Raw genomic sequence first — 18775 nt, 5'->3', positions numbered from 1 at the left:
CAATGGCTTTAGGTGGAGAAAAATTGGACACGGTGAGATGCACGAGAAAGAGAGATCCTTCATAAGGGAAGATGATAATGAATCAGAAAAAGACGAAGTGCTCAACCTAGTTGCTTTTGGTGCACACAAAGATGAAGCAAGTACATCATCTAAATCAGATTCTGAATCTAAGGAGGGAAAATATGATGAAGGATAAGATGATGATCTCAAAGAGGGCTACAAACAAGTGTGTGGAACGTTAGTAAAGCTTGGAAAAGAGAATATGGTGCTAGTAAAAGAGCAGAGACGTCTTGAAGCACTTATTGAAGGTCTAAAGAAGGACTTGCAAGTAGAGAAAGAAGAAACAAGACAAGCTTGTATTAAACTTGGTGAAACTCAGAAAGAAAATACAGAGAGTGTGTTCATGTCTGCAATGAAGCCAGTAGTTAAGATGTATGCAAGGACTACTTCATATGGAAACACTGCAGTGAAGACTGCAACTGCAACGAGAACTGCTTCATCGTCTGCTACAAGAAAAAATTCAGAGGTAAAAAGTGTATCTCAGCGTCCCTTCATACATTGTGTCATCATTGTGGAGTTGTTGGGCATATTAGGCCAAAGTGTGTCAGGCTATTGAGGAAGAAGCATCATACTGAGAGAGTATATGATATGAAGATTCATGGTCCAACATGTTATTCTTGTGGAGTTCAAGGACATATTCGACGTGATTGTTTCAAGTTGGTTGATCAAAGAGGCACATCAAAAAGTGGAGCCAAAGAAGCTTGTCAGGAAGAACCTCGGAACGTGCGACAAGGAGTATGTCATGAAGTTCTACAGCACGTAGCTGTGAGGAACAAGCTAAAGGTTGTACATCAGTGCACCAACATGAAGGTCAGACAGGAGGTTCTGAAGCAATGGTTGTGTAGCTGGTACAAGGAAAGAGACTGATTGGTGCATCAGAAACTGTGCCAGACCAAGCAAGAAGCAACACCGAATGTGTTGTTGGTTCTATGGGAAGGTTGGACACAAGAAGGTAGAGTGTTTTGCTCGTGAAAAGAGCAGAAAAATGGCCAAAAAGGTGAACAAGACTTTCACTAAACCCAAGAGGGTTGAAGAGGTGTCCTTAGCGAAGAGTGGCTTACTTGATGAGATCAAGAAAGAGACATCAGAAGAAGGATGCAACTCTGGTAGGAGTGATCTTGAGGTTGATCAAGGAGCATCAAGTCTGGAGCCAGGACATGAGGTTGTTTGTGGCACAAAGGGGAAGGAGATCGAAGTGCGTCAGGAAGTGATGCGAGATGATCTTCAGGAGGGTGATTGTGAAATCACTCTGAGACAATAGCAACGAGTGCACAGGGCACTCAGCGTGGATGTGGAAGGGATCATGGTCAAGAAGACGACACATAACGGAAGCAAGGTCCTCAACAAAAGTTGCTCGAAGGATAGTTCGACAGATGCGTCAGATCGTGATGCAGTACTTGTTATTCCTCTCACCAGGAGCTGTGTCATGATTATACATGCATACGGTTGGGTCTGTAAGGCTAGACATCTAATCATCTGTTTTAGCTTAGTATGCAATCAAGCAGGGGGAGAATGGTGATGTTCTGGTACTAAGAATGCATATATCATGAGGGAAAAAAGCATGGTGTGGTGCAAATCTCATGGGGGAGAAAATCACATTTGGTGTGAAAGTTTACAGGAGAGGAACGTGGTTGCTGAACCAAGAGATTGTTGTGCTTGATCGGCACACAAAACTAAAAGGGGGAGATTGCAGATGTAAGATGTTTGCACTGAAGTAGTCGCTGACGTAGTTTGTGAAGCAGGCGTCATGTTGACTGGTGAAGACCATGTGGAGTCAAGGTGCTGAGCTAGAGTCGTGTAGACTTGGAGAGAAAGATAGTATCTTGGAGAAAAGACAAGAGGAGTGAACTTGGGTATCAAGATTATGACTTAAAGAAAGTGGAATAAGTGCAATTCCAAGAAAAGAAAAGTTGCACTTATTGTTTTGGAAGATGTTCATATTCTTAATGCTTTGGAGATAATGTATTGTAGAACGTGGAGTTGATGATAAAATAGCTCCGAGGGTCGTCGGGACAGACACAGACACAGAGGCTGATTTTATAGAGAGAGAAAAGCTCTTGAGTGTGGTCTTGGTTGTGCTGAATCAGTTGCTGAAGTACTGACAGAAGAGAGATATAAGCATTGTAGCTTAGGAATCTTTCAGTAGCGTGTGTTAGGGTATTAACACTAAACGTGTAAAAGATGAATTAAACAGATCTTGTAATAGATTGTTTAAAAGAGATTCTAATAAAACATAAGTATGTGCTTGTAGTGTTTTGTCTCTCGGTTTAATTACTTTCCGCAGTACTATTGGAGTGTCTCCTTTACGTTAACACCCTAACTCCACTTGTTCTGCTAACTAAAACACCCAACAAATTCTGAATCATGATTATCTATCAAAGGGACACTTCATTCCCGAGATTTACTCATAGTGAAGAAATTACGCTCTCTTGAAAAGAGAATCAAACATCACCAGCAAAAAGGAGAACCACCATAACTTCAAGAAGTGTTTCCCCTCAATCAAAAGATCTTAAAAGGAACATGCAAAAGACAGAAATTGATACTAATTCAGATAACTTTCAAAGTTACGCTCTATATTATATAATAGGAGTGATATTTTTAACCTCTATCTACTTCGTCTACACCAATAAATTTATGTCTATCATTTAAAGTTTGTTTAACCAACAACTTGTTAAGTTGAGACGTTCAAAACATATTTTAAATTCAATGCACTGTAAAACAAAAATTATTTATATCACTTTCTTTCAATTATACTCTCCTCTCTTATATCATCTACAACATTGTCTATATCTATAATCTGTTACAAGTGTTTAGTTTTAAATGCATTCAAAAATATTTTAGTTATCCCATATATATTAAAGGAGAAGCACTTTTAAAACTTACTTTAAGAATTTATTGGCAAGGAATGTGATATGGTGACGTGGCTTCACGTGAACCTTTTATTTTGTAAAATGCTTACGTATCATGCTGAGAACGTTTCTCACCAAAACTGTGAATTTAATGTGTTCACACTAACATTCCTTTAAAATAATTTTATATCATCTATAATTTTCTCGACAAATACTTTTTACATAATAAACCTTTAGCTTCAAGTTCGATTAGTTGATTTATCAATCATCTCAATAAAATCATAACATCAATAAAGATTCCTTATTCCTCTATACATTTCTGTTAAAAATGGTAACCCATTTGATCTATCGCCATTAAATCGACAGATCCGTAGAGACGACAAACGATGAAACTTTAGCAGAGCACTCACGTTATAGTGTTAACACCCTAACACACGCTACTGAAAGATTCCTAAGCTACATGCTTTCATGCATTTAGCAGAGCACTCACGTTCTTGAGAACCACCTCTCATTGTTGAAAGAGGACATTGAAAATCTATTTCAGCAATGAGAACCGCCTCTCATTGCTGAAAGAGGACGTTGAAAATCTATTTCTAAAGAAATGTGTCATACTCGGTTTTGTTAATGCTTGATGAGGTGATCTCTGTTTCGAGGAGACTGAATCACTGTAAATCGTTTCGGCTTAGTGTATTAGTCTTTTCGAGCAAGCAATATTAGCATGAGTGTCACCACCTTTGCCGCCATAAGAGCTCTACATTAGATGACCTTGAAGATGGAAAGAAACTTCCAGGAACGAACCACCAGCAAGTCTCACGTGCTGGTCGCATCTGGAACAACCTTTACAAATTTAGAGGGTCAAATAACCTTCAGTTTATTTTATTATGCAACTATGTTTTCTGAATTTAAAGGAGTTGTACATTTTTTATTTCACACAGTTATTGTTTTGCTTATAATATGTTATTGATCCACCTTTTTTCGATTTTATGTGTTAATCCCTTAAGTCCATAACTACTACAACGTGATGGACAAAATATAAAAAAAAAATATTTTCCAAAACTTCTTTTCAAACTTACAAACATCATATTTTAAATTTTAATATTGGTAAACCTATTATAAAAAAGTTTATGGCTTCGCTCCTGATAACAATCATACTGATAACAATCACTCCTAAGTTCTATCTAACTATCACTTAAAGTATACCTTATGTTATACATAATCATAATATATAAGTTCAATATTAATATAGATATCTTATCCGCGCAAAGGTATCCCGCGCAAACGGGTTACTATCTAGTAAACTACTACAACAGCAAATTTTAAGGGAATATCCCTCCCACCTCTCCTCCACTTTCTCGCCCTTGAACATAAACCAATGGTTAGGGTTATTTATTTGCGTCTATATAACAGAGTGCAGAAAGTGATATATTCACAACTCAAGCCTTATAAAACTCACCAAATAGAAAAAGGAAAAAAAAATGGTTGCAGAAGAAAAGAAGAGAAACATAAGCTATGGATCAATCTTCGTGTTCTGCTTCTTCTGTTTCGTATTCGTTGCAGAAGTTGTAAGATTTGTAAAACCTAATTACGATTTCAAACAAAACGTCTTTACTGAGAGAGACGTAACAGTAACAGAAGCAATAGCAGAAGCAGTCGTAGAAGGAAGCCATTTCGTGATGGACTCAATCTCCCCATGTAACTCTCGGAGGTCGGGCCTCCCTAGGAGAAAACAACACGAGAAGCTCGAAGCACCGATCGGACAGTGGAGAGAGCGTCCTCCAACTACTTACTGCATTAAGTTTGAGTCTTTTCGAACCTTGTTGAACCTGGTCAAAGATGGAAAATACGTCTCCCGTCCTTTCTCTTCCGGTGGATACAACTGGTATATATCAAAATTTATCTGGTTTTCGTAGTTCTTGTCTAATCACAACGAAATAAGGTCTTTCTATATATGCTTTTTTCTTGAATTGAAAGGACGTACGAAATCTACCCCAACGGCGACAAAAGAGTGGGCGCGAATGGACTCATTTCTCTTTACGTAAGAATCGATAATTCAACTCTTATTACCAATCCACAAGATGTGTATGCAGAGATCAAGTTCTTCGTCTACAACAGAAAGCAAGACAAGTACTACTCATACCATGGTATGTAAACAAAGTTAGATTAATGATCTCTATAAATATTAACTTATCAAACCGGTTAAAGGATCAAATTCCAATGATACGTTATGGTAACAGATGAATCATCAACCTAGAGAGAAGTAATATGAACCACAAAATCCTAAAATTAATGGCTAATACTCCCTCTCTTCCTATAAGTGTATGTTCTGGAAAAAAAAAATATTTTAAAAAGATACATTTTTTATCTTTTCAATGTATGATTTTATGAAAAATTGTAGTTTCAAAAAAATTAATGGTGTTTATTGAATTTCTATTGGCTAAAAATTATGAAAAATTGTTATTCACAAAAAACAATGCATATTTAATAAGTTTTTTTAATATATGTGAAAAATCTAGAATATGCATCTTTTAAAAACAGAGGGGAGTACATTAATATTTTGGGTCATTAATTGGAATACTAATTTATAGACGACACAAATCATTTTTGTAGATTTTACCAAAAAAAAAAATCATTGTTGTAGAACCTGAGGCGGCAAGGTTTCATTTGTTCAAAACGGAATGGGGAATACCATCAATCCAAAGTACGGCAAACTACTTGGACCCAACAACCGGTTACGTTTTTGATGGAGACCAGTGTGTCTTTGGAGTTGACGTCTTTGTTGCTCAACCCTTCAAGAAATGGGAAGTTTTCTCCTTTGACGAACACGTAAACGAGCCCATTTTCTCATGGAAGCTCACCCACTTATCAACCAGCTTTAGTGATTCTTACACATCCGGCACCTTTACTTCAGGAGGAAGAAACTGGTCAATCCTCTCTCTCTCTCTACTATATTTACTATATATAATTAATCTTTATATCTATTACATTTGTTGATACATAATGTTAATGAAATAGGGTATTAAAGGTGTACCCAAATGGAGATGGCTATGGAAAGGGCAATTCACTGTCACTCTACTTGTTGAGTGAGTCTAACGAAAAGGCTTACGTCCGAGCCAAGCTTCGAGTTCTTGACCAAATTAATTCAAACCATGTGGAGAAGCTAGGTCAGTGTTTCACAATTATATATTAAGTCCTTTAACAGTTTTTCTCTATCAATTTTAAACTTTTTTCTTCATTCCTCTCTTGTTATGTATAGTGGAGGGATGGCCTAATGCCGCAGAAAATAGTGGATGGGGTTTCGAAAAGTTTGTACCACTTGCAGATCTTAAGGATCAATCTAGAGGTTTGGTGGTGGATGATGCGCTCAAGGTTGAAGTCGAGATCATTGCCTTCTCTAAGACAGACTCCACCTTAAATGCTTAGGATTGTGTCCTAACTCCAAAGTAATAATAATAATAAGAGTTTCGAACGCTTTCTATTAGAGATATGTTGGGCCGGAAGATATGTATCTTACGGACCAAGTCTGTGAAGCCTGTGAAACCCATGAAAACCCTCAAGAATAAAAGGAAAGACTTGAAGAACAAGTTACTATCAAGATATTCTAGCATATTTACATTAAGTGTTTAGGAAAGTTAGCATTATCTAGTGTTAACATTATGTTAATGTTACCACTATATATATGCATATTGTATTCTCTTATCAAATACAACACAATAATATATCTATTCTATTATACTTTACATGGTATCAGAGCATTCGATTCTTAGGGATCAAAATTAAGCTTCCGCGTTATAAGTTTTTAAACTTCGAAGATGCTTATCATCGGTGGTGTTGATGATGGCAAAGAAGGTGGTGACGACGATCCAGACGAAGACGTCAACGTCAAGTTCTCTCATTAGGGATACTTCTTAATAATAAGTATCAGGGTTTTGTTAAGTATGTTATTTAAGTCAAAGGATTTATTATTATTATTTTTTTTTCTATTTTGGTGAATGCTTGAGAATTATTGAGGGTTAAGGTTTGTAGTTTCACATGGGTTATTTTCTATCTGAGATTTTTCTATAGTTTAGAATTTCTCAAGAGTTGTTTTCTCATAGTTTGGGATTTATTGGTTATAGTTTAACCATTACGGGGGAGTTCTAGTTGAACGCTCAAATTCTTAGGTCAGTTTTTTTTTTTAGTCCGTGTTATGGACTGTCCTAGTCAAGGATAATTGTTTATGGAGTTGCAGTTGCGCCCACGAGATGTATTCTCATTGTCAAGACCGAAGAAGAGCTGAAGATTTCATCCCTCCTTGTCTAAGTTGAAGTTTATTCTCGAAGGAATCTACTGATTTGTTTTCCTCGACATAGTGTCCACGACATACGTGGTCTGCTTTGTGATTGCAGATTTGCGTGTTGCATCCCACGTTTGTCGTGCGGGGGAGTATTAGAGATATGTTGGGCCGGAAGATATGTATCTTACGGACCAAGTCTGTGAAGCCTGTGAAACCCATGAAAACCCTCAAGAATAAAAGGAAAGACTTGAAGAACAAGTTACTATCAAGATATTCTAGCATATTTACATTAAGTGTTTAGGAAAGTTAGCATTATCTAGTGTTAACATTATGTTAATGTTACCACTATATATATGCATATTGTATTCTCTTATCAAATACAACACAATAATATATCTATTCTATTATACTTTACACTTTCTTTTCTCAGATTTGGATTTTGTTTGTTTCTGCTTAATCCACTTAAAATGTCACACTTTTATTTCTGTAAGAGCAACGTTCTGAAGAATTAAAAAAAAAAAAAAACGTACTGAAGAATTAATAAAGAATCTTTTGTTTCTTACCTGTCAGTCAGATCCTAGATACAAAGATTAGCAATCAATGAATTCCTCAAAATCAAAGTTTTTTTTAAACGTTCTGAAGAATTAATAAAGAATCTTTTGTTTCTTACCTGTCAGTCAGATCCTATATACAAAGATTAGCAATCAATGAATTCCTCAAAATCAAAGATTTATTGTATAAGATTCGCGAATTTGAGAAAACCAATCGGACAAGCTTCCCATGGGTCGATTCCCATGGGTCGAATCTTTAATCCATCGTTTCTGTTCGCATTTAGTTGACTATCCCGAACAGTTAACCATAGTTCGTTGATTCTTCTTCTAATTAAATGCTAGAGCTTGACCCGCACGTTCATACGGACGTTTATTTTAACTTGTAAAATCGTTATAAACCATTGATAATTACTGTTTGTATAAACTGTGACAAACATTATTAGATTTTTGTTGGATTGTTCCTATGTTGAGTGAATATTTTAACACAAATAAATGATTAGTAATACATTCATCTATTAATTATTTTGTTTTATTAGTTTCATTGTTAGTCTTATATGGTACTCATACCACAGTATTTAAAATGTTGAAATTATTAATTACATATAAATATTATATTATAAATGGAGTACATATTTTTGGACAACAAAAATGTAATATTAATTTTTTTAGAATAATAAATAGCAAAATTTTAAAATCGTAATCTATATTGGAATATTAGATTTAAAGAGAATCATGTTTGGATTTGAAATTAATTATACTTGATTGTTGAGAAGATAATTAAGAAAGTTAGATTTGGAGTGATCACATTTTATTATAACAAAATCCAGAAGATAATTATTGTATTTAGATTAATCATTTGTTTTAAATGCAGTGGCATAGACTTGTAATTATTTATGAAAAATTAGGGTAAAATATCAAATGTACTTCAGTTTTAATAGATTAAACTAGATTTTGACTCGCGCTTGAAAGCGCGGGTTTTTTTTGTTAAAACAAATTTTGAAATAAATTATTATTTTGTGATTGTTTTACATTATTATGTTACAAAGTCGAATTAAAAGAACTAATTTTTAAAAAAATATATAATTCATGAATTACTTTCTTTGAAATTCTTTATATAATTCTTTCGTACGCATGGATATTTTACATGGACCCCGAAAAACCAAACCAAAATCAACTCGAAAATACTGGTTCACGTCAGGTCCAGAGAAAAATACATATTTTTTTTTAGAAATGTGGGTCTCTGTTAGCGTCTAGTACCTACCCGAAACCCGTTTGGGAGCAAAAAAAGCCAAAATGTTTGTGTATATTAGATATATTTGTGTATTTTGGATATGTTTTTGGTATACATATATTTTTGAGTTTTTGGTTTGAATTTGCGGTTATAGTTTTGGATTTCGAGTAAAAAATTCAAATTTTGAAAATATATTTTTGGGTATTCAGATACAATTTTGGGTATTTTTTGGTTCCTCGGTCAGTTTTCGAGTACAATTTTAGGTCTTTTGAGTATTTTCTGATTTTCGGGTATTTGTTTAGATTTTGGATATTTTTCGTGTTTCGAGTATTTTTATGTTTATCGAGTTTTATTTGAGTCCTAAATATCTGAACGGATCCATACCCGTTACTTGCAAAAAATAACATATATTTTATAGGTATTTGAATTATGGAGTCGAAACCATCCACATCCGAAAGAAACCGATCCGAACCAACATAATTTTTTTTCTAAATACCTAATTAGGTCCAAAAACCCTAGACCTAGCAAAATTCATTGATTCGTTTTATAAAATTTTGGGTAGAAAATACTTTTCAGGTTTGATCAATAATGTTTAATAGGACATGACTCATTTATATTTCAAAAGTTGATTTCGTAAGGAAATTTTGATCTAATGAAAGAGGATGGTATATATGACAATGGCCCCTACATATTGAAATTTCGGTGCCGTTTATATGTATATATGTTAAATTGAAGAAAGTTGATTTAAGTAAAATAACCATTTGAAACATTTCATATATGTAGTCATGATCTTATTAAAGTGGGTGAGATTTATTTAAATGTTAGAAGATATTATTTGGTTGCTATATAATAGGGGATAGTTAATAATATTTAGTTATATATAATAGATTAGACTAAAAAATAAATAGGTGCAACAACCTTGTATAAGTAGATTTTTTAGGACTTCTTCCTTTTTAATAGTATTGATAAGTGACTACTGATCTAACATCTTTTAATAATGCTAGAATTACTATTATATAAGATCAGACTTGGTCAAGAATCATTTGTTTTTTTTTACATTACTCGGAAAACGGACTAGCCAATAGATAATCTGGTTCAATCCAACCTTCCAGCTTTCTATCTTATTCTCGCAGAAAGTTATGGGCATATCGTATCATATTCAAATATCGGAGATTCACAAAAAAATATTGCCCTATTTACTAGTGAGTGGGATTATTGGACTCATCTTTTGGTGTGAAATGTTTTTTATTTTAGCTAATGAAAACATTTCATTATTACCAACTCAAAGAAATACGACCCCTTTTAGATATATTTATGCCTCAAAGGGATGAAGTTAGACTAATTTGGAAGCATTGGGAAATTTAGTTTTTACCTACTATTATGTCTGTTTTTGGTTCAGTTTTATTTTACTAGTAGCCATGATTTGGACTATAAGAGAAGCATTATTGGTTAAATCTGTCACAGTTTCTAAAAAAAATTAATATTATAATTATTGTAATTTTTTTAAACATGTTCAGACATTGTTTATGTGACAGCTGTTCTATAAAACTTGCAACCGGTTCTAAAAAAACTTGAAGTTTAGGACTTTTGTATATTATCTCTCTTACTTTTGTTAATTTTCTTTTATTCTAAATGATTAGAATCTCTTCTGAAATCAAACGTTGGAGCTGCTCTAATACTGCTTATGCATAGGATTACTAAGGTGAAAAGACATGATAAATGCTATTTTAGAAGAATTACAATGAAGAGGACGTCTGTCTTCTCTAAGACAGACTTCACTTTAAATGCTTAAGATCATGTCCCAACTAATAATAATAATAAGAGTTTCATAAGCTAACCAAATATAGCTTTTTGTGATTTTTCTCTCATGTGATATCGCTCTCTCAGACACTATTCTCAAACTTGGTTATTACACATCGGTCCTAGAGGTTGCACTCTGTCGGGGACCGGGATTCTAACCTGCTTTTGATAAAAAGTTGCTACTACCTTTCCCACGAGATTCAAATCTTTACCTGTTCTAGAAGTATTTGCTGGTCCGTCAACTGCATCGCCTCTTACACGACAGGTTCTTCCCCCGACCCGGGTCGGAGGGACCGCCACCGCTGCAGGCTCACCGGAATCTACATCGGAATGGAGGGTAAAAGAAGTTCCAAGCTGAAGTCACAGAAGGGGGTTATGTCAAGGAAAGCGGCCGCCATGCCACATACGTTGAGTAGCTCTGCATCTCAATTGGACCTCTGAGCACCGGAGCTAGAGTCGACAGTTACTCCTCTAGCGGGTGGTTATCTCCCTCTCTACGACTACAGAGCTGGGCATTCATAACCTAGAATCGCAACTCCGACAACTTCAGAATCTAAAGGGAGACCTTGAACAGCATATCAACTTGCAACTTGCTGAAACACACAAAACCCTAGCAAAATGAGTAGGTGTTTTACAACAGAGGAGAAAGTAAAAAATACTATTGGTGAGCAACCAACCAGACCTTGGATTCGCATCCAAACCTCAGATGACGACACTAGCGCTCTTATAGCTGACAACTCTCTTACCCTCATCGGAAGACTGACAAACCCAAGGGAACAACATATTGCTTCAGTTATTCCATACTTGCTTAAGAAATGGAATCTAGTTGGCAAAACACTTGGGTCAGACCTGGGGAACGGCTTTTTCCAATTCAGGTTCCAAGATGAGCAGGACCTCCACAGTGTGCTAACAAACAGACAGTACCAAGTAGGATGGTGGATGATTATCCTTCAGAGATGGGAACCCATCATCTCCCCCAAGTTTCCCTTCTCAGATACCCTTTTGGATTGACATCAAAGGGATCCCACTCCACTTTTGGCAGGAAAATGTCATCAGAGACATTGGACAAGAACTCAGAGCACTGGAACATCATGTTCTAACCAAAACTTCAATGAGAGTTAGGGTCATGATGGATGGTCTAAAGCCCATTCCCCAAGAAACAATCCTCGAGTTTGACTCTGAAAAGGAAAGTATCATATCGCTGGAGTATGAGAAACTGATATCACTCAAATTACCTAAGAAGTGATTTTACTCTCTCAAATAAGAGGTTTAATTGTAGTACTAAGAGATCGAATCTACAGGGAGCATGGCCACACAATAAACTATAGAAATCAAGTTTAAGTTAGGCAAACGGTTTAATAAACAGTAAATAAATAAAAGCAAGGTGAACAAAGTAGTTGCTCGATTGGTTGATTGAGGTTGTAAACAATTAGGAGAAATAGCTAGACTTAGGGATTTATCAATCAAGAGATTCAATACTACAATCAAGGATACCAAGGGTTTTATAGATTCAATTCTAGAACTAGATTTTAATAAGTATTAATCCAGCTTCCACATGCAATTGCTAATCAGCTGTCCAAATCCTGTGTTCCAGCTTTCGCGTGCGAACAAGGAGCGAGCGTCGATTGATGCTATGGCCAAGCACCGATCGATGCTGTGGCCAAGCGTCGATCGATGCTATGGCCAAACGTCGATCGATGCTTATTCAGACAAGCGTTATCGCACAGATCAATAATGTTCAATTAGATCTAGACAACCTTTTGTAGGCACTTAGATAACTAATCCACTCAGGGTTTGGGTACATTAATCAATTGCACTTTCGTGCCTCTCAATTATCCTATGATTCTAGGCTCAAACAATCAGTCACACTGTCGTGCTTTTTTAACTGTTCCAGATCATAGTATTACAAGTTATCCTGGTGTAGAAATCAGTAAACAATCCTAACAGATTATAAATATGACATTAACCTCATGAAATCCCTAAATCTAAGAGGATGATTACTCAGACATGCAAGCAGTAACACAAATCATAGTTTGAATAATAGATAGATAAATCAATGGTAAAACCAATGGAGTTCCAATCAATCTCTGAAGGAGAATTGATCTTCTCTCCAACCCTAAAACAAGAATAATGAATAACAGAAAGCGTGTTAACGTCAACAATGGCTTAAAAATACATAAATAGAGTTTCTGGTCGTCCATGGGTATTTTGATAACTTTGTGTGGCTTCTGGGCTTCAATCGATCTTGAAATATGCTTGGCCCACGTTCTGGCATCACTTTCGATTGATGGCAATGCTGTTTCATCGATCGACAGTCATGCATCTCCTCGACAGCTTCCTGTCGTGAGGCAGACTGACCACTCTTTAGTAAAACGGGCATAACTTTTTCTACATGATGCTGATTGACCTCAAAACGACGGTATTGGAAAGCTAACTCAAATATCTATCCTGTGTCAAAAGATGGACTCAATATAACGGTGAAAAGGTCTCCATCCATAGATAAACATCTGACACGGTTGTGCAGCTCTGCACTCAAAAGGCTCCAAAATCACAATATTTTTCCAGAACGTAAATGAACTTGTAAATACTCTAAAAAGACTCTAAAACATAATTATTATATTTTAAAACACTTATATATACCATGGCTGAAAGTGGATAAAATCCATGTTATATCAGAAACTCGGATACAACTGCTCAATTTGCCACAAACTCACTCACTTGGAATATCAGTGCCCGAATAAGGTGCACCAAAGGCCCAATGATGCTGATAACAGAGAAACAAGACAGTCACGACACGACGATAACATCTTGAGGAACTATGGAGCAAACCACAGACCTCAGAGGACGTCAGGAACAGAGGAAAATGCCAATGTGCAGACACACTTTTGCCATAAGAGAGTGGATCGCCATGGAAAACCCTTTGGTGATCGCGTGGCTATCAGCCAAACTAGAGCTCCACCCTAAAAAAAAAAAAGATAACACCATCGCTGGAAAACAAACAAATCATAGTAGGTGACTTGAGGAACAACCTTTCACCCAACAACTCAAGCGGGTCATCACCACCATACGTAGTACGAAATGAATCTCTACCTCGTTGACATTTGACTCCGAGGAGATATCGAACCCCTGACCTACAGTGGCGTGTGCGAGAAAACCGAACACAATCTCTTGTGTTTGAAGATTCACCTTCCTTGAACCAGCGCATACCCCCTTTGGAGCGAAATCTTGAGAAGGAAGACTTCCCTCCACTATGTCCAATACCAACAATGGATGAAGTTATGGAGAAACTATGGAAGCAACAGTCCAGTACACGAGCTGTGCGGACCCAACCGAAAGTGCTGATAGGAGACACAGAGTTCTCCAGGGGAAAACAAGGAGACTTATGGTGGAGACAGCAGCTGCGATCATTTTGGTGGCCTCATCAACCCAAGCTCTCTCACCGGGAAGACAACGTTTGGCAGACGCTGCTCCAGAGATACCCATGGATATTGAAACCCAAACATAGCCTGTTGAGGCTCCTCAACTGATCCCACAGCAAAGCAAACGAAGAGGGAGGCCAGCGCGAGCTAGGGAGATTAAGATTAGCCCCAAAGTCTTTGAAGGATCAGACTCCATGAAGAGAAACCTTACTACTGCATCTCCTCCAACAACTCAAAACAAACAACAAAGAGAAGCGTAGAACCGGGAAGAAATGTGAGAAAAAGGACACCACAAGTTAAGATCATACCAATGGTCGTGAGACAATAACATGATTTTCACCAGCTGTCGCCTCCTCTTCCATAGAGATCCTGAGTTGGAACTGTTCTGGTTTGGAAAATCTCATAATAGTCCAACGAGTTAAAGAGTTCCATAAGAGGATCGCTCCTAGCATAATTTTCCTCTCTGAAACTAAAAAAACCTGATGAGTTTGTACTAAAAGAGTTCCATTTTCTGGATTCCTATAAACATTTTTTCCTACCACAAATTAGTCTTGGCAGGGGAGGTTTAGCCCTGTTATGGGACCAAGACGTTGAAATCCAAGTCCTCTCTTCATCCGAGAACGTACATTGACACATTCATCAGTTACAAAAACATTTCGTTTCACTCTACATTCATCTACGGAGAGCCAGATATATCCAACAAAGCAGCATTTTGGGACTTTATCACAGTACTGTCCACAAACAGAGACACGCCTTGGATGTTCACAGGAGATTTCAACGATATTGTTGATAACAGTGAGAAGATGGAGGACCAGTACGAGCGGAAGGATCGTTTGGTCCGTTTCGTGCCTTCTTATCACAACGAGACCTCTTTGATCTCAAGCACTCAGGGAATTATTTTCCTGGAGAGGAATAAGACACAAGCACCTGATACACTGTCGACTAGATAGAACGCTTGTCGCACATGGTCATGCCAGTTACTATCTGGAAGATGTCACTATATGAAATTTGATGGATCAGACCACATACCCATTATCTCCTATGTAGATCTGACACAGAAAAAGGGAGGAAGGTTATTCTCCTATGACAGGAGGCTTCGTAACAACTCCGAGGTCAAGAAACTTATTGATGAGACATGGAATGCCATTCCTAACCTCCCCATCCAACAAAGACTGACAAGTTGCCGCCATGCTATTTCTAAATGGTCCAAAACTCAATTCGCAAACAGCAAAGTGCTTATTGATAAGCTAAAAACATAGATAAACTAGGTGATGACGGACCCAGCAGGAGATGATATGCGGCTCTCACACCTAAACTTTGAACTGCTAAAGGCTTACAAAAATGAGGAAGCGTTTTGGAGACAGAGGAGTAGACTCATTTGACTGGCTGCTGGAGACAGAAACTCTGGATATTTTCATGCTGTTTGTAAAGGGAAAAGAGCGAGGAATCGACTCTCTGTTATTGAGAACGCTGCTGGGGATATCTTCTTCGAAGAAGACCAGATTTCTCATGAGATAACGAGCTATTATCAGACACTGTTTACATCTGTGAATAACTCTGAGGCAAATTTGGAGCCACTAGAAATTGTGAAAAGAGCCATCGCTTGAGTGTAACGAATAATACAAACATCAAACTCACTCTGATCCCAGCTGTGGAAGAGATAAAAGATGCACTGTTCTCCATTCACCCGGACAAGGTGCCAGACCCAGATGGCTTTTCAGCATCCTTTTTCCACTCCAATTAGGATGCAGTCAGCCCAGCCATCATTAGAGAAGTCCAAGGCTTATTCAGGACAAGCACCTTCTCGGACAACCTCAATGCAACACACGTGAGGCTCATACCAAAATTCAAGGCACCGAAGTTGCTTTCAGAGTATAGACCCATTGCTCTATGTAATGTGGTCTATAAACTGATATCAAAGATCATAACCTTGAGGTTAAAACCGATACTACATGGACTAATCTCGGAAACCCAATCATCTTTTGTGCCAGGAAGAGCTATATCGGATAATGTGCTGATAACTCACAAGATCTGCCACTACCTCAAAAACTCTAATGCAACAAAATTGTTTCTATGGCGGTCAAAACCGACATGAGCAAGGCATACGACCGCCTTGAGTGGAGCTTTATCCACTATGTTCTTGAAAGGATGGGCATTCACGAATTGATGGTTAACTGGATCATGACCTGTATATCGACGGTTTCTTATTCATACATGATCAATGACTTGGTGAAAGGCCAGGTAAAACCGTCGCGAAGCATACGCCAAGTAGACCCGCTGTCACCCTACGTTTTCATTTTATGCGGTGAAGTACTTTCTGGACTGTGTAGACATTCACATCAGTCGTGTCTGATGGTGGGTTTACGCGTGGCAAGAGGAGCACCTCGGATCAACCATCTACTATCCGCGGATGATACAATGTTCATCCTAAGTTCAGACGATCGGAGTTGGGGGACACTCTCGCTGATTCTTAGACAGTACGAAGCAGCTTCGGGTCAAACCATTAACACGGAAAAGTCGTATATCTCCTTTTTTGCTAAAACTACTCATGAGACTCGATCTCGAGTCAAATCTATCCTTGGTATAGCAAGAGAAGGAGTTGTGGGCAAATATTTAGGCCTTCTGGAACACTTTGGCGAAGGAAAAAAGACCTATTTACGTCGATAGTTGACAGGATACTACAGCAGGCGAACTCTTTAGCAAACCGATACCTTTCAAGTGCATGGAAGATGATAATGCTCAAATCCGTACTCTCGGCCTCATCAACCTACTCTATGACATGCTTTGAACTGCCAGTGAGATTATATAAGAAGATCAAATCAGCATTGACGAGGTTTTGGTGGGACGGAAACCATGGCAAAAGAAAAATGTGTTGGACATTGTGGGATAAAACTCTCAAAACCGAAGAAATTGGGAGGACTCAGCTTCCAGAATATCCAGCTCTTCAATAAAGCATTGTTTGCTAAACAATCTTGGAGAATCATCACCCATCCGCAATGCTTGTTAGCGAGAGTATTACAAGGAAAGTACTGCCGCAAGGAGTCCTTCCTGACAGTGAAAGCAGCAGGAGGATGTTCTCATGGTTGGAGGGGAGTCTTGTCGGCCAGGGATCTTACTGAAAGTAAGGTGGGTAAAACCATAGGCGCTGGAAATTCAACTCGTGTGTGGAGTGATGCATTGATAAAAGCGGAAACAATTTCCACGCCATATGGACCGGCGAAAGAAGAAGATCGAGATCTCTACGTTTCTGATCTCTTTATTAGGAACACGACAAACTGGAATACTCAGAAATTTTACGAATTGTTCCCTACACAAGCCAAAGACATCCTTCGCATGCGGCCGAGCAAAATGGGAGCTAATGACATGATAATATGGACGCCCCTAGCCTCAGGAATCTATTCAAAGAAGTCAGTGTACTTTGAAGCAGCAAACGCAGATCCCATAACAACGCCTAAACTCCAGAGAGTGGTAAATTTCAACTGAATAAAAAATGTGTAGACCATTAAAACGGCCCCAAAGATCAAAGTCTTTATCTGGAAAATACTGCAGGGAGCTTTACCTTTAAGAGAAATACTCCAAAGACGTGGCCTACTAGCTGATACTTTTACTTGCTCACACTGTGGAGAAGCTGAAACTACAGCGCATGTCTTCATACACTGCAGATTCACCAAAAGAATTTGGAAGGCTCTCCCCCTCAGCAAACCTACTGATCCAGATAAACTCGACTCCTTTGAACAAGCCATCGCTAATTCAGGTATGATCTGCCTTCCACCATCGGGAGTGAGTATTGATCTGTTTCCTTGGCTAAGCTGGTGCATTTGGATTGTTAGGAACTCGTTGATCTTTGAAAAACTTGATCTTAATCCAGAAGATATAGTTTGCAAGTCCCTACGCCTAGCCAGAGAATGGCAAGAAGCTCAACCTCTAAAGGTAATACAACCTTCAAACCATCTGCAATCCCGCACAGCCATAGACCAGGAAGCGGTGATTTGTCAAACCGATGCGGCTTGGAAACCAAAAAATGGGGACATGGGCTTTGGCTGGATCTTTCTGGACTCTACGGGACAGACACTCGAACAAGGATCCTCGACGGAACCCTACGTGGCTTCTGCTCTCATGGCAGAAACTATTACTATTCGTGAAGCTCTGTTGCACGCAAGGATGTTCCACTACTCTAAAATCTGCATTCGCTCAGATAACCATGTGCTTATCAAAGCACTCAACTCGAAGCAACGCCCTGTGGAAATCTACGGATTAACACTGGACATCGAGACTCTATCATCGCTGCAATTCTTCTTTATCCCTAAATCTCTAAACTATCCTCCTGATAAACTTGCAAAATCAGCGTTGTGTAATTCTAACTCTGCTTTGCCTTAGGGCTTTTAATTAAGTAATTAGTCGTTAAAAAAAAAGAGTTTCCTAAGCTTGCGTTTCTCATATTTGGATTGTGTTTGTTTCTGCTTAATCCACCCAAATGTAACACTTTTGTTTCTGTAAACGTTCTGGATAATTAATAACGAATCTTTTGTTTCTTACCAGCCAGTTATATAGTATCGTAGATACAAAGAGTAGCAATCAATGAATCCCTCAAA

At 37.8% G+C, this 18775-nt stretch overlaps 2 protein-coding genes across 2 annotated transcripts; both read left to right on the top strand.

The window, feature by feature from the left end:
- Positions 1-3679: 3679 nt before the first annotated feature.
- On the top strand, positions 3680-7641 carry LOC106436105 (probable inactive serine/threonine-protein kinase fnkC). The gene is made up of 5 exons (XM_013877060.3): positions 3680-4788; positions 4881-5050; positions 5548-5830; positions 5922-6070; positions 6163-7641. The coding sequence occupies exons 1-5, from the start codon at positions 4385-4387 to the stop codon at positions 6327-6329; spliced, it is 1173 nt and encodes a 390-aa protein (XP_013732514.1). The 5' UTR covers positions 3680-4384; the 3' UTR covers positions 6330-7641.
- Positions 7642-17036: 9395 nt separating this feature from the next.
- On the top strand, positions 17037-18560 carry LOC106436103. Its single transcript, XM_013877058.2, has 2 exons — positions 17037-17651; positions 17733-18560. Exons 1-2 carry the CDS (start codon positions 17037-17039, stop codon positions 18558-18560), a joined length of 1443 nt encoding a protein of 480 aa, XP_013732512.2.
- Positions 18561-18775: the final 215 nt, after the last annotated feature.

The sequence above is a fragment of the Brassica napus genome, chromosome A9 (genome assembly GCF_020379485.1).
Source record: "Brassica napus cultivar Da-Ae chromosome A9, Da-Ae, whole genome shotgun sequence".
Taxonomy (NCBI): Eukaryota; Viridiplantae; Streptophyta; class Magnoliopsida; order Brassicales; family Brassicaceae; genus Brassica; species Brassica napus.
This window is presented reverse-complemented; position numbering and strand designations above follow the sequence as displayed.